This window comes from Pipistrellus hanaki (assembly GCF_964339955.1).
Source record: "Pipistrellus hanaki genome assembly, chromosome: 11".
In the NCBI taxonomy this organism is placed as follows: Eukaryota; Metazoa; Chordata; class Mammalia; order Chiroptera; family Vespertilionidae; genus Pipistrellus; species Pipistrellus hanaki.
The window spans coordinates 53,656,937-53,670,392 of NC_140513.1; the positions used below are offsets into that span (position 1 = coordinate 53,656,937).

General features: G+C 42.6%; 1 protein-coding gene across 2 annotated transcripts in view; it reads left to right on the top strand.

Annotated features, from left to right (window-relative positions):
- Positions 1-13,456, top strand: part of SH3GL2 (SH3 domain containing GRB2 like 2, endophilin A1) — a 173,426-nt gene that overhangs the window by 139,125 nt on the left and 20,845 nt on the right. For both annotated transcript variants that reach the window (XM_084898086.1, XM_084898087.1), the window contains one exon: positions 5,720-5,792. In XM_084898086.1, coding sequence (XP_084754212.1) covers positions 5,720-5,792 — 73 coding nt within the window. The remainder of the gene's footprint in view (positions 1-5,719; positions 5,793-13,456) is intronic.

Genomic DNA, 13,456 nt, shown 5'->3' on the forward strand with positions numbered 1-13,456 from the left:
GCGTTGTGTGTGCGTTCTTAATATGTCTATTCTCTTGAAGTCCAGGATAGAAAATGAAGAATTTGAAAAGATTTTAGTTTTCCATTTGACATTTTAATGTTTTCATTTTGGACAGCCGTTGTGAGTTACCCCCTGTCCAAGTGGGTGCTGATTCATCTATTTATACTGCTCATTAAGTCCACACACTGTGCTCTGTTTTCAGGTGTGTATTTTTTTTTTCTTCAGCTCTGTTCGTGTGTCCACGTGACCGCATCTGGTATAAGGCAGTATCTGATGAAATGAAGTTGTATGTTTCAGTTCTTTTGCAGCTCCACAAAGAGCGCTGTGTTCGTGTAGATAATATTCAGATGCCTCAAAACAATAACCCCATTCTAGTCAGTTCAGTGCCTTTCAGTTCTCTTGTATCTTGTCTCTAAAGACTGAGGCAGCTGGCAAAATGACCAGCCTCATTCATAGACCAGCGTGTTGTACCTTAGGGAAACGAGAACCTCAGCATAGGGATCGGCGCTCTCTTTCTATAAATATATTGGGCTTTGGGGGCCACAGGGCCTCTGTGGTCTCTATCGCAACTCTTCACTTTTGCTGTTAAAGAGTAAAAGCAACTGTTGACGCTGTCTAAACAATGATGTAGCTAAGTTCCAATACAATTAATCTAAAAAGCTCTGAAATTTAAATTTCACATAATTATGTCCACTGAAAGAGGAGCCTTCTTTTGAATTTTCTCAACCATTTCAAAATGTACCCAAGAACTTATATATACATATGCATAACCCTTGGGCACAGACAATAGTGTGGTAGGCCTAGGAGGGCCAGATTGGGGGATAAAAGAGGGACATCTATAATACCTTCAGCAATACAGATACATTTTAAAAAACAAAAATGTAAAAACAGGTACTATCCTGGTTTTTGCCTGCTGGCCAGTGTGCCAACCCTTGCCTGAGCTGAGGAAGAAAAATGTTACATTTTTAAGAGGTTTAGAGAGCTATTTTTCTCCCTACCCAACACTGTAAAGTATAAGCCTGGATAGTAGAGGAAGACATTTCTGACTCTAAGGTACAGCAGACCCTTGAACACACAGGTTTGAACTGCAGGGCCCGCTTATATGCAACCTTCTTTCAATAAAACCCTGCACTGTCTCAACCCATTGTTGGGAGTCTGAGGATGCAGAGGGATGACTGTATGCCTTGTTTTATGCCATTTCATACAGGGGACTTGAGCACCAGTGATTTTGGTAAATGTGGGGTGGGGGGTCCAGGAAAACCAATCCCTCGTGGATACCGAGGAATAAGTTAAGTTTTGGGGGAGTCAAAAGTTATATGCGGATTTTGACTGCATGGGGGATTAGTACCCCTGATCCTTACATTGTTCAAGGGTCAACTGTATGGACATTTGCTAAAATGTTGGTATTGAGAAAGTTGAAGAAAAATACCAGAAGAATATATGCCGATGCTTTTACCTTGAGGGGAAAAAATATTTTGTGTAGTTTTTATTTTCTGAAAACATGCACTTATCTGTATGCAGGGTGTCCCAAAAAATGTATGCACATGTTAACAGCTGATAGCTCAATTTTGAAAAATGAAATCTATTTCCATAAGCACTGCCTTTATAATTATTTAAAGTGTGTATACTGTACATGTTTTGGGGCACCCTATATGCTTAGAGTTCACTTTCTCTAAACAGCCTTCCCTAATGGCTTCCTACCCCGGTCCAGAGAAGATTAGTTACAAAAATAGAGGCTCAGGAGCTCATAAGAATAGAAGTTGAAATTTAGGACACATCCAGACTCCCTTTCAAGTAATAGGAGACTTTGGGCCTTGAGGAAAGCATTAGCTATGTGTCACCAGTTCAAAGTTAAACTCCGCTGCTCTCCAATGGGAAAATCTCTTGCCAGTTATAATAAATTACTTAAGTGGAAATCTCAGTGCGTGTGAATTACACCACAGGCCTGTTAACAAGAGGATATGTGCTGGACATAGGCAGATTAGGTTTATAAATAGCCTTCCTGGCAAGTGCCTAACAAGGCACATTCACGGTTCTTGCAGGGTAATGGCCCTCAGCCTGTCCCCGGCTGTCACAGCGTGGCTTAGTTTAGCGAAAAGAGTCTTGACCTTGTTAGTGGGGATGGAGGTGAAAAGAAGGTAGAAATTGGCCAGCCTCCTTCCTGCGGATGGTCATTGGACAGTTCTGTTCCTCTAGCAGTCTTTCTTAGAAACCCTCGGATCCAGGACCTTTAGGACTGTGTGCTCCCTATCAAGGCCACACTGGTCCTGGGACCTGAGGGAGTTCATTTCCCTTGCCTAGGTCCAGACTTGCCTATTTAGAAAGTGAAGGCTTGGAGTATATTCTGCACTTGGAGTAGATTCTCTGTAGAAGCTGGATGCTAGCAGTGTGAATCCTGAATGGTCCACAAGGAGGGAACCAAGGGAGGCATGAAAAGTGGCTCTCATTTTGGGCATGGAGCTGCCTCTCCCTCTGGGTGCTGTAAATAAGAGAGCCAACTACTCCTGCTCCATAAAGAGAAGCTACTAGCTTGGCAAAAGCCAGTGTTCTCAGGGGAAACACAAACACATTAGCGAGACCAATATTAGAGCATTCATTAAGTGTGCTCCCCAGAGCAGGGTTCAGCTCCTGGGAGTAGGAATAGAAACAACCTCAGCGTCCTCTGTGATTTAACAGAAATCTCCCAGGCAGAAGCCCATACAGACTTTACGGACTTTGTGCCCTATGAGGCAGACTCCTAGTTACCTAAATGAGACATCATTATAGTGCAAGCTGTAGGTAAATCTTTTTGATCACAGTGCAAAATAACTTTCACTTGAAATCGAACTCTGAAAACAACTTTATCCAATACAATTATTTGTATGCAGCATTATCAAGACATACCCCAAGCAGGACACAGCTCTTAGCAAATCATTCACTAGGCTCTCCCTTTTTATTTTACTCTGACAGATAATCACTAGACAGAGTTAACAGGAGGTGTGGGAGAGTGTCTTTCACACAGGCCCAGGATAGAATCGTGCTTGTGGATGAAGTTTCCAGAGATCTTGGGTATTTTCAAATTGCAAGCAGAGGAGGGGGTGACAGGTGCTTTTCTCCTGGTCCTATGTGGCTGGCCACGGCCAGGTCCCCAGGCCTCCTTCGGAGGACAGCACAAGGACACTTCCATCTCTGACCGGCTCCCTCTCTTCAGTTGGGAGATGTTCCTGTTTCCTCTCTTTTTATGAGGAGCATATTCTCTCAAGAATTAGTGGTTAAGAGCATGGGTTCTAGAGCCTGACCTGGGCACATTTCTCATCCTCTCTGTATCTAGTTCATAGGGTTTCTGAGGATTAAATGTATAAAGATGCCTTTGGAACAGTTTCTGACAGAACACTTTATGATGATGGTGTTTATGATTATTATTGAGTGCCGTGCAAAGGGCAAGTTAGAAATGGGTTAGCCTCCTAACATTTGATAACTTGAGAATATCCAAAGGATCGTTGGAGAATTCTGGCACCCTCTCTTAGAAACCTTGACCTTTGAAATGACTTTCTTCCCATCATAGCCACACAAGACCTCTGGATACGTATGACCTCGGATTCTTTAATCCTTGTCATAGAGTCAGCAGGACCTCTGCCTTTTCTTCCTGTCACACACGTAACCTGGACTTTCAGCATGTTTGCTCTGCATACAACCTTTGAATTCATTTCCATGATATTGAGTACACAGAGCTTGATTGGCATTTGCTGGTGCTTCCAGAACTGCCACGTGTGGCCATAGAAGTCCTAATTGTACCACTCCAGGGGACCATACTCACTTCAGAAGTAAATTCTACTTGGCACATGCTCAAGTCCAAGACATGTTAAACTCAATTAGGCCAAAGGTCACGGCACAGGGTTCCTAAGTAGGCAGGCACCTTTTAAGTAGGAGTGTTTTAAGTGCATTTTATATTATGATGACTTCAAAGGAAAAGGTGTTTTCCTCTATTAATCACAGCAATGGCAAACTTCTTTACACACACTAGTATGACTAACATAGAATGGGACATTATTAAGCATTTAAAAACCAGACTAGAAGATAAAGTCTTCTGGTGGGTTATGGCTTGGTTTCAGATGATGAAAGAGGAGGAGGCTTACCACATCTATAAAAGGATGATTTTATAATGTGATGATTGAAAACTTTTTTATACAATTGAGGGAAGAGCCCTTGAACTCCAGTTAAAACAAAACAAAACAAAAATTCCCCATGCACTAATTGATATCTGAAATTCTATCATCAAAAATGAGTTCCTTTTACTCATACCTCTATCATGTTATATGCTGGAGGTTGGAGAAGAGGGTACATTTATTCCCACTAGTCATTTACCTTCTTGAGTGAATGAACGGACCAGGCACGTTGGTAAATAAGGATTTCTTGGGTCAATGTAGAGGACATGGTGACCAGCTGGATACAAATACTGACAATTCATAATTGTGCAGGGGTGGGCTCCAGCACCAGGACTTTTATTCAGAATTAACCAAAAGTTCAAGGGCTGATTAGAAGTGCTTGAGCAAGATTTTTATATACTCAGGATGTTCTCAGCAGTTAAGGAAAAACTTTGTCTCTTGAATAAACAGTTGATGCCGCATTTTCCTTTTTTAGGGCAGAGAAACTTGTCACCATTCCCAGCCCCCTACAGACGTCCAGTAAATGTCTCAGGGGTGGAATACGATTCCTTAATTCTGCTTGTTTAACTTTTATTTACATTTATTTTGTGCTGAATGTATTCCTGGGCCATAAATACTTGTTTCTCCTGGGATATCTTTTTCTCCTGTGCACCCTCTTCTGGTTTAGGAACAGTTTGCTATTTTTCAATACGGATCATCCCCGTGAGGCAGGGTGAGCTCCTGTTAATCCTGCTATGTGCTCTGTAAATCCGGGGCTCACCTGGGGATTTTGTTTACCTGGATGTGCTCAATGATCTAAAGATTTACATTCAGCATTGCTCTGCATTTTTAAGCCCGGGCAGCCAAAGTCCTGTACTGTTCCTGGGTCATGGGGCCTGTCCAGCCCCACCATTTGGCCTGGGCACCCCTACCAACCCAGCCTTGTGTTGACAGCATGGCAGTGTAATGGAATCTTTTCTGTGAAGAGATGTCTTTCAGAGACTTAGTGGAATTTTGGAAATGCATACTTCCGATGGCCTGGGCAGTTTCACAGATGTTCTTCAAGTGAACACAAAGATTTAAAACTTTCTTTTTTTTTCTTTTTTTTTTTTCTTCTTTTTTTTAGAATTATAATAATGAATTCATTCGTTTTTATTGTTGAGGTATTATAGATATCCCCCATCCCTTCCTTTACCCCTCCTTTTTGTCAAGCCCCCACCTGACCCCAGGCCTTCCTTCTTTATTTTTTTCTGGGTCGGTTAAATATTGAACCATTTTAGAGATCATCTCAAGCTTTTTATGGGAAGAGGGAGCTATCCTCACCTTATTTTGCCAGAAGACAATGAAGTATATTTTGAAATAAATTTTAGGAAATGACCAGTATCCTCTTCAGATGATGTAGGCTTTCCAGTCTCGATAGATCACGTGGGATTCAAAGCCATCCTCACTCCTCACAGCCCTCAGCCCCTCACCTTCCACTCAGGACTTGTTGTTACCCTATTGCATTGCCTGTGGTTCGGTATCTACTCAAGGGAAAACTAAGATTCTACAGCTAATGGTCTTTGTCATTTAGAATATTAATTTTCTCATTTCAGAAAGTGGATGTCACCAGCAGGGCTGTGATGGAAATAATGACCAAAACAATCGAATACCTTCAACCCAATCCAGGTAAGGGGTCACTTTACAAGTTCAGGGTATCCCTCCCGGTAACTTGTAAGCTTCTCTTTGAGCCATGTTTTAGGTTGGGTGTACTTCTGCTTCCTCAGCACCTTGTCTGGAGGTTCATTGACTTCAGGAATAGCACTATCAATGGGATGGGGGTACTTTTAAGGCTCACATTGAAGTAACTGAGGGATGCTGTAGTATTTTATATGACTGTGGTGTGTTTAACAGACTACATTGTGTGGACGGCTTGGGTGGCACATAATGTCAGGGTAGCTGTAAGATGTTATTAATGCTACTTTAATTTTCAAGTGATGATAAGAAAGAAAATTAGGATAATATTAAGAAATAGTAATTCCCAGAGGTGTGAAAAGATAGGAAGTTGAATAATTTCTGTGAAGTGAGTTTTTGTTCATACAGCTTCACTACAGTCTCTGAAGGGTTGTTTTGTTTGTTTGTTTTCTTTAAATATATTTTTATTAATTCCAAAGAGTGAGAGGGAAAGAGAGATAGAAACATCAATGATTAGAGAGAACATTGATCAGCTGCCTCTTGCCCGCCCTACACTACAGATCAGGCCCACAACCCGGACATATACCTTGACTGGGAATTGAAATGTGACTTCCTGGTTCATAAGTCTGCGTTCAACCACTGAGCCATGCTGGCTGTGCTGGAGGGTTGTTTGTAATTCTCCTTCCTCTCCAAGCAAAGCACAGGTCAGCATTTGTTCCAGTTAATGTGGTAGGCAGGCCACGGGAGAAGGAAGTTATCATAGAGGCAATGGAGCTCTGCCTTGGAAAGAACCAGGCAGAACTGGAGCAATCTCTGATGGCATGAGGTGTAAGAGGGCAAAGCAGCCGATGCTCTTACCCTGCTCCTCCCTCTTCTTGCTGTAGAGCCGTTTGCAACCTAGAGTAGAGACCTGAAGCAAGGCTGAATGTATTTAAGTGAAATGCAATTGCTATTTGGAAAACTGCTTACTCTTGAGACTAGTTTCTTTGAGAATTGCAAGTTGGGGTTTCAGTATCTTTGGTGGTCCTAGGGAAGATAGCCTGGGCATTGGCCCAGTCTCCATGTGCTTGGATAGTGAGCATTAGTGGGAAAGAGATAAGAAAAGGAAAGGTGTGGGATGAAAGGAAGCAGGACAGTGCAGGAGGCAGTGCTGACTAACTCTTTACTGCCCCCTGCTGCCAGCTGCAGTTTCATTCAGCCTTTGTTTACCTAGGATAGGACAGCTGTTTTGAAGATGAACAAACTATGTGGAAATAACGTTTCTATTTTTGTTTTTCTTCTTAAACTACATCAGAGATGGGATTATAGGAGGAAGGAAAATCTATAAGTAATGTGGTGGTAAGCAATAGGAACCGGGCATTTAACTGACAATGGACCAAATGGATTGGACATTAGGGAAAGAACAGCAAAAATCAAGTTTCAGAGCCTTCTTCATGACCTTCATATTCCACAGACATCCAAAAATCTCTTAAAGGTACCTGTAGTCCTTCGTACTTAAGCAACCGTAACAAGTCAGGTTCTGAGAAGGGAACTACTCACCCTGCCTCGCCATAAGAAATCATACAGGGGCAAGAAACGTTTGTCCTTATCTTTATGTAGAACTTTGAAGTGCCCTTTGATTACTTGGGATGTACACATGAATTGTGCTAGTAACACATTGCAAGGCCAAGATAAACATAGGGGAAGGGAAGAAAAACCTAGTACTTACTGAGCACTAATGCATTTTCAGTACCGTGTCCTTTATATACGCAAAGCCATCTCTAAAAGTAACCTTTTTTTCTGAATAGAAAAAATAGAACACAGTTGAACAATTAATAATATAGAAAAGGGATTAAATACCTACTGTGGTACTAAAACTCAGTGGGGACCCATCACCGTTCCTGGGTACAATGGAACGATGCTCTACTGTAGGTAGGTGCAGTCCCCCAAATTCAGGGCTACCCAGTACCTCAGAATGTGATCTTATTTGGAAATAGATTGATTCTCAAATGTAATTAATTAATGATCTTGAAAGTAACACTCCTGCTGGAGTTCGGGTAAGCCCTAAATCCAAGGAGTGGTATGTTTCTGAGACAAGAAGACACAGAGGTTCCGGAATGCCAGGAGCCCCCGGGAGTGGGGAGAGGCGAGGAAGGATTTTCCCAGAGAGTCTCTGGAAAGAAGCCACCCTGCTGACACCTCCACTGCAGGGTTGTAGGCCCTTGAACTTTGAAAGAGTACGTTTCTCTTGTTTTCACTTGTTGGTGCTAATTTGTTATGGCAGCATCAAAAAAATGAATATAGGAGGCTCACCGCATTTCATGCATGAAAAAAAACAAGGGCCATTAAAAAACGAGGGCCAGAGAATTTAAGAAACTTTCCCAAAGTTATACACTTAGTAGGGGATGAAGCCAGGATGGAACCCAGTGTGACTGCTTCCTGAGCCTATATACTTTACGTTGATGGTCCTCCCTCTGAGAAGGATGCTCTCACCTTCATTTAGGCGGGAAGGGACTTTCGCTGTCGGAGGGTGGCAGCGGAAACTCAGAAAGGAAACAAATTGTGGGGTTGAGACATTTTTATTTAATCTTTTAATTTTATTTATTTCAGAAAGGAAGGAAGAGGTAGAGACAGAGAGAAACATCAGTGATGAAAGGGAATCATTGTTTGGCTGCCTCCTGAATGCCCCCAAATGGGGATCTAGCCTGCAACCCTTCAGTCCACAGGCCAACGCTCTATCCATTGAAACCACCTAGGGTGAGGCATTTAATTTTAATAAAAAGGATTATAGGAAAAGCTAATTGGGGGAGATTTACACTTTTAGAAATGACACATTTTTAATAGAATGCTGAATGTGCTTTGTAGCTGCCAACATATTAGTTTTATGGCTGTTTGCAATTGAACGGATATCTGCCATCCAGAACAGTAAAGGCCCATCATCTGGCAATCCCAAGTTAGTTCCAGAAAAGCAGTTACATATGGGCAGGCCACATGCATATGCAAATAAGTGTCATCCCAAAGACTTCAGAACAAACCAAAAGTTCATGGACTCATTCTATAGAATTTAGGTAATCTGTGTTTATTTGGTTTATGATAGAAATGATTTCTTTCCTCTGTGAATTTCTTGCCTTGAGAACAGACAATGGATATAGTGTTCTTGAAAGATGCTGGCAGGTCACATGTGCTTGTTCAGAACCCAAATGTCCTTGAGAAGGGACACAAGAATGTAGCTAATACCGAGGGGCACCCAGTTCTTAGGCACAAAAAAGCACCAAGAATATCCTCACACTCATGCAGTGTGCTAAGTCTTTGACAACTCAGCCTCTCTGTGACCCCAGGAGCTGGTCAGCCAATATGGGTGGGTGCTGGTCCAGAATGAGCAAGATTGGCTTGCATGAGGACAGGGGCTGAGGTAACAGCTCCATGGCCAGGCCAGGGGAATCAGTGGGAGTTGATGCTCGGAGGGTACTTGGAGAATAACTTGTGTTAGATGAATACTCCAGGATGCTTTCTGCTCTTCAGATCTTGTGGTTGTAGATCAGACACACCTCTTTTATTTTTGAATCTTAGTGTCTATTGAAATAATGACCAAAGAGAGTTTGATTAATTTTTATGAATTTGTTGGTGTGCTCTGTGTAGGTCCTACATCCACTCTTATCCACCTCCAGAGCAATATTTTTTTTTAATCATTTTTTATCAAGTTCTGTATATTGCACTGGTTGCCCACCACCTAAAGTCAAACCACCTTCCATCAGCATATATTAGGCTCCTTCTAAGCCCCCCACCCCCACTCCCTTCCCTCTGGTTTCCACCACACTGTGGCCTGTCCAGAGTGATATTTTTAAAAGGCAAAGCTGATCACATCATTATCTTGCCTAAAACCCTTCAGTGGCTTTTCATTGCTTTTAGGATTATGCTGAAAATGTTTAGCACAGCTTTAAAGGCCCTCTCATCATGGTCAGCCTGCCCTTGCCCCTCCACCTTGCCAGGCAAATAGCTCCCACAGGTCCAGTGTGAAGGTTACTTAGAAGCCTTCTTGACCCCCCAGTAACATTAGGTTCCCTGGCCAATGTCCCTCTCATGATTCCAGCTGCTTTCCCTTGGTGGCACAGGCCAATTATTGTAATTTTGTGATGTGTGTGCTTTTGTTTCTCCTCCCTGGTAAGGACAAGGCTGTGCCTGACTAACTCAGCACTGCATGTCCAGCCCCCAGCTCAGGTCTGTCAGCCAGTGGCATTTGGATATTTGAGTAAATGAATTATGAAGCACAGTGGACAGCCAGTGCCTAATGTGATAAAATTGCTCTAATTCAAAGAACAGGAAGGGAAGCTCTTCTCCCTAAGCCATCAGCTTTACCCAGGTGACCCACAATTACCAAATGCATTCACTTTTGTGTGAAGACCAGTTTGAGATGCAGTGCAGGTAGAAATGGAACTGAAATTGAGTCCCTACTCTCCACACCTCACAGCCTAACTGCATAAGGTACATACACTCTGAAGAGAGTGGCCCAGAGGGCTTCCCGGCCAATTCCTTCTGGAAATGCCAGCTAACTGATGAGTGAGGCAGGTGGATGGGGTCACAGGTCCACAGGTATGCCCTGTCAAGCAGGGCTTTTGAGAACAGAGAACAGAGCTATAAAGTCTTTCACTTTGGACTGTGAAATTATTCTAACAGGAGCAGTATAAACCAGTACAAGTTTCTAACCTGCCTAGATAAATAATTTGAACATGGCAAATAATATGCACAAATTCTCTATGAGTAAAATCAGCACAGAAGATATAAATCCATTATAAATAAATTTCAGAGAGCAAAGAAGAGGGGGAGAGAGATAGAAACATCAATGATGAAAAAGAATCATTGATTAGCTGCCTCCTGCACACCTCCTACTAGGGATCCAGCCCTAACCAGGAATTGAACCATGGCCTCCTGGTTAATAGGTCGATGCTCAACCACTGAGCCACATCAACTGGGCAATTTTCTAATTTGAGTATCTGATACCTTCTAGGGCAGGGGTCTTCAAACTACGGCCCGCGGGCCACATGCAGCCCGCAGAGGAGTCTGATCCGGCCCGCCAGGTTTTTTGGGCAGTGAGCGCAGCCGAGGTGTTACAGTAGGAATTAGTAGTTCATATAGTCCGGCCCTCCAGCTCTCTGAGGGACCGTGATCTGGCCCCCACTTTAAAAAGTTTGAGGACCCCTGTTCTAGGGGAAATGCACTAAATCAGCATTCTCCATTAGAAGGAGGATGCAAGCCATGTGCATAATTTTGAATTTCCTAGAAGCCACATTAAGAAAGTGAAAATAAAGGTAAAATTTATTTAAGCAATATATTTTACTTAACTAAATATATCCAAAGTATTAACCAACATTAAAAATTATTAGGAAAACATTTTTTTCTTATGCTAAGTTTTGAAATGCCATGGGTTTTTCACGGACAGCCCATTTCGGTTTGGACTGGCCACATTTTAAATGCTCCATTGCCCATGTGGCCAGTGGTTTCCATTATAGACAGCAGAGGACTAGGTTTCTCTCCAGCCTGTGTATTATAGTTTGATGTGTGCCTGATGATGTTTAACTGCTTGGATTTTGTCTATTAGTGGTTGCTTTTTTCAGTAGGGAAATGGACTCTTGATTTTGGATCAGGGTATTTTTAAGTGTTTTTGTCTTTTTTTAATCCCCCTGCAAATCTATTTCATGGCACTGTACTGGGGACTATCCCCTTAAGTAGAATAATAGACAGGGCTGGATCTGGCTGTTTCCCTCCCAGCCTTAGCTTTCTTGGTTTGCACTGAAAGGTTATACTGGCCCTTACATTTTAATCCAATGCAGATTTCCTAGAGGTGAAGAGAAAAAGTCGTTTGACCATGAAAATTGCTGTGCGTAGTTGGGGTTTGGTTCTCTACAGAAATGCTTTCCCCTTGAATGGACACCTACATGGCCTGGCTTTCTCCAGCATGCCTGCAATGGGAACAGTAAACCGGGACCCTCAGATACCCGTTCAGAATCGTTCAATAGTAAATTCAAATCTCACTGGTGGAATGTTGCCTGTGGGACTAAAAGTTCCCTGCATTGATTTTAAAGTATCATATTAATCCTTGAAGTGATATTATATCAGTATTATTAAGCTTCTTGCCCAAGGGCTTTCCTCTTAGTTATTTCATTCCAAAGATGAGTAAAGATAGTGATTATAAGCTTCTTGGTGGTAGTAGAATTGGAAATCAATACGTATATTACTTGGCATTCATGCGTTCGAATCCTGTGCTCCACAACACAGGGAAGGCGCTGGTTTCCTGGAGGGCACTTGCTCTGTGTCCATCTTCTCATCCTTCCGGGCGCTCTTAGCTGCATGCATGGTGCATTGTTCCCCTCAGAATGTCATAAATGAACATGTCCATCCTTCGCTTAAGGAATAGGATGTGTGTCATAGCCAGGGATTTTCCAAATCCTGACACTGAAAAATAATCCATAAAGGACAGATTTTCAAAAGTGATTTTGAGGAAAATGTTGCTAACTTAAGAGTATAGAGACTTTCAGAGGAGAATATGTGAAAGGGAATTGTAAGTCAGATGATATGTGGTGTAATTCATATACCATAATAATGAAAATGCTGGGGGAAGAGGGTTCTGATTTTTACTACAACCTTGGGGAACATACTGAAAATTTAAAAAGTTCCTAATATATTTGAGGCACCATAAGCAATCCAATTTTAAGTAGGCTGGAATTGGTGAATTAATAATATTCATTCACTGTGTCTCTAAAGACAGTGAAAGTAATTAATCATAACAGAGATATTGTGCATTTAAAGATATTGCACAGATATGGGAAAGTATGCTGTGGAGTCTCACTTTATCAGTCGGAGCTACTAATACACTAGCTGCATGTGATAGTCCCTGCGTGCTCTGTGTCCCCAAGTCTGTCTTCCTCTCCCTCCTACTGCAGCCTCACCCGCCTTTCCATCTCTCCCTTGCTTCAAGCTCTTCCCTGCATGGGGACTGTGCACTGGCTGGACCCTTCCTGGAATACCCCACCTGCCTACATGACACCTGTCTTACACAGCTTCCTCTCACCTCCTCAGAGAGGCATCGATGAGCCCCTGTCTACACAGGACTCTCCAGTCATTCCCCATTTACAGTGCAATTGAAAGTTCTCATCATGAGTTACAAGGTCAGATGGTCTGACTTCATTTCCTACATTCCTTCTAAGCTCCCTCTCTCTCACTCTGCACCAGCCAGCATCGACAACCTCCCACTGTTCCTCATACCCACGGGCACCCTCACTCATCTCACCATACTGGTCCTTCTGCCCAGATCTCCTCCGCTGCAGGTCTCCTCAGCTCAGTCTCCACTCAGGCTCTGCTCAGATGTCATTGCATTTTTGTGGCTTTCCGAGCCCTTATTTCAGACCTTACCTGTCAGCACTCTCTGAGCCCTTTTCCCATGTTCCTTCCCTTCATGGCTTTTATCACCACTTACATTTTTATTATATTTTGCTTTTTAAAGTGTAGCTTGTCATGGCCACTGTAAAGCAAGAGGCCTGTTGTTTGTGCATTACAGTCAGAGAGCCCGGTTGTTCTTATCTTTAATGGCCCTCTTGCAATATCTACTTCCATGTCATTTTTATTTGTTCACTATACATCTACCTCCATTCTCATTCCCCTTTTACATTCTCCACATAGCAGCC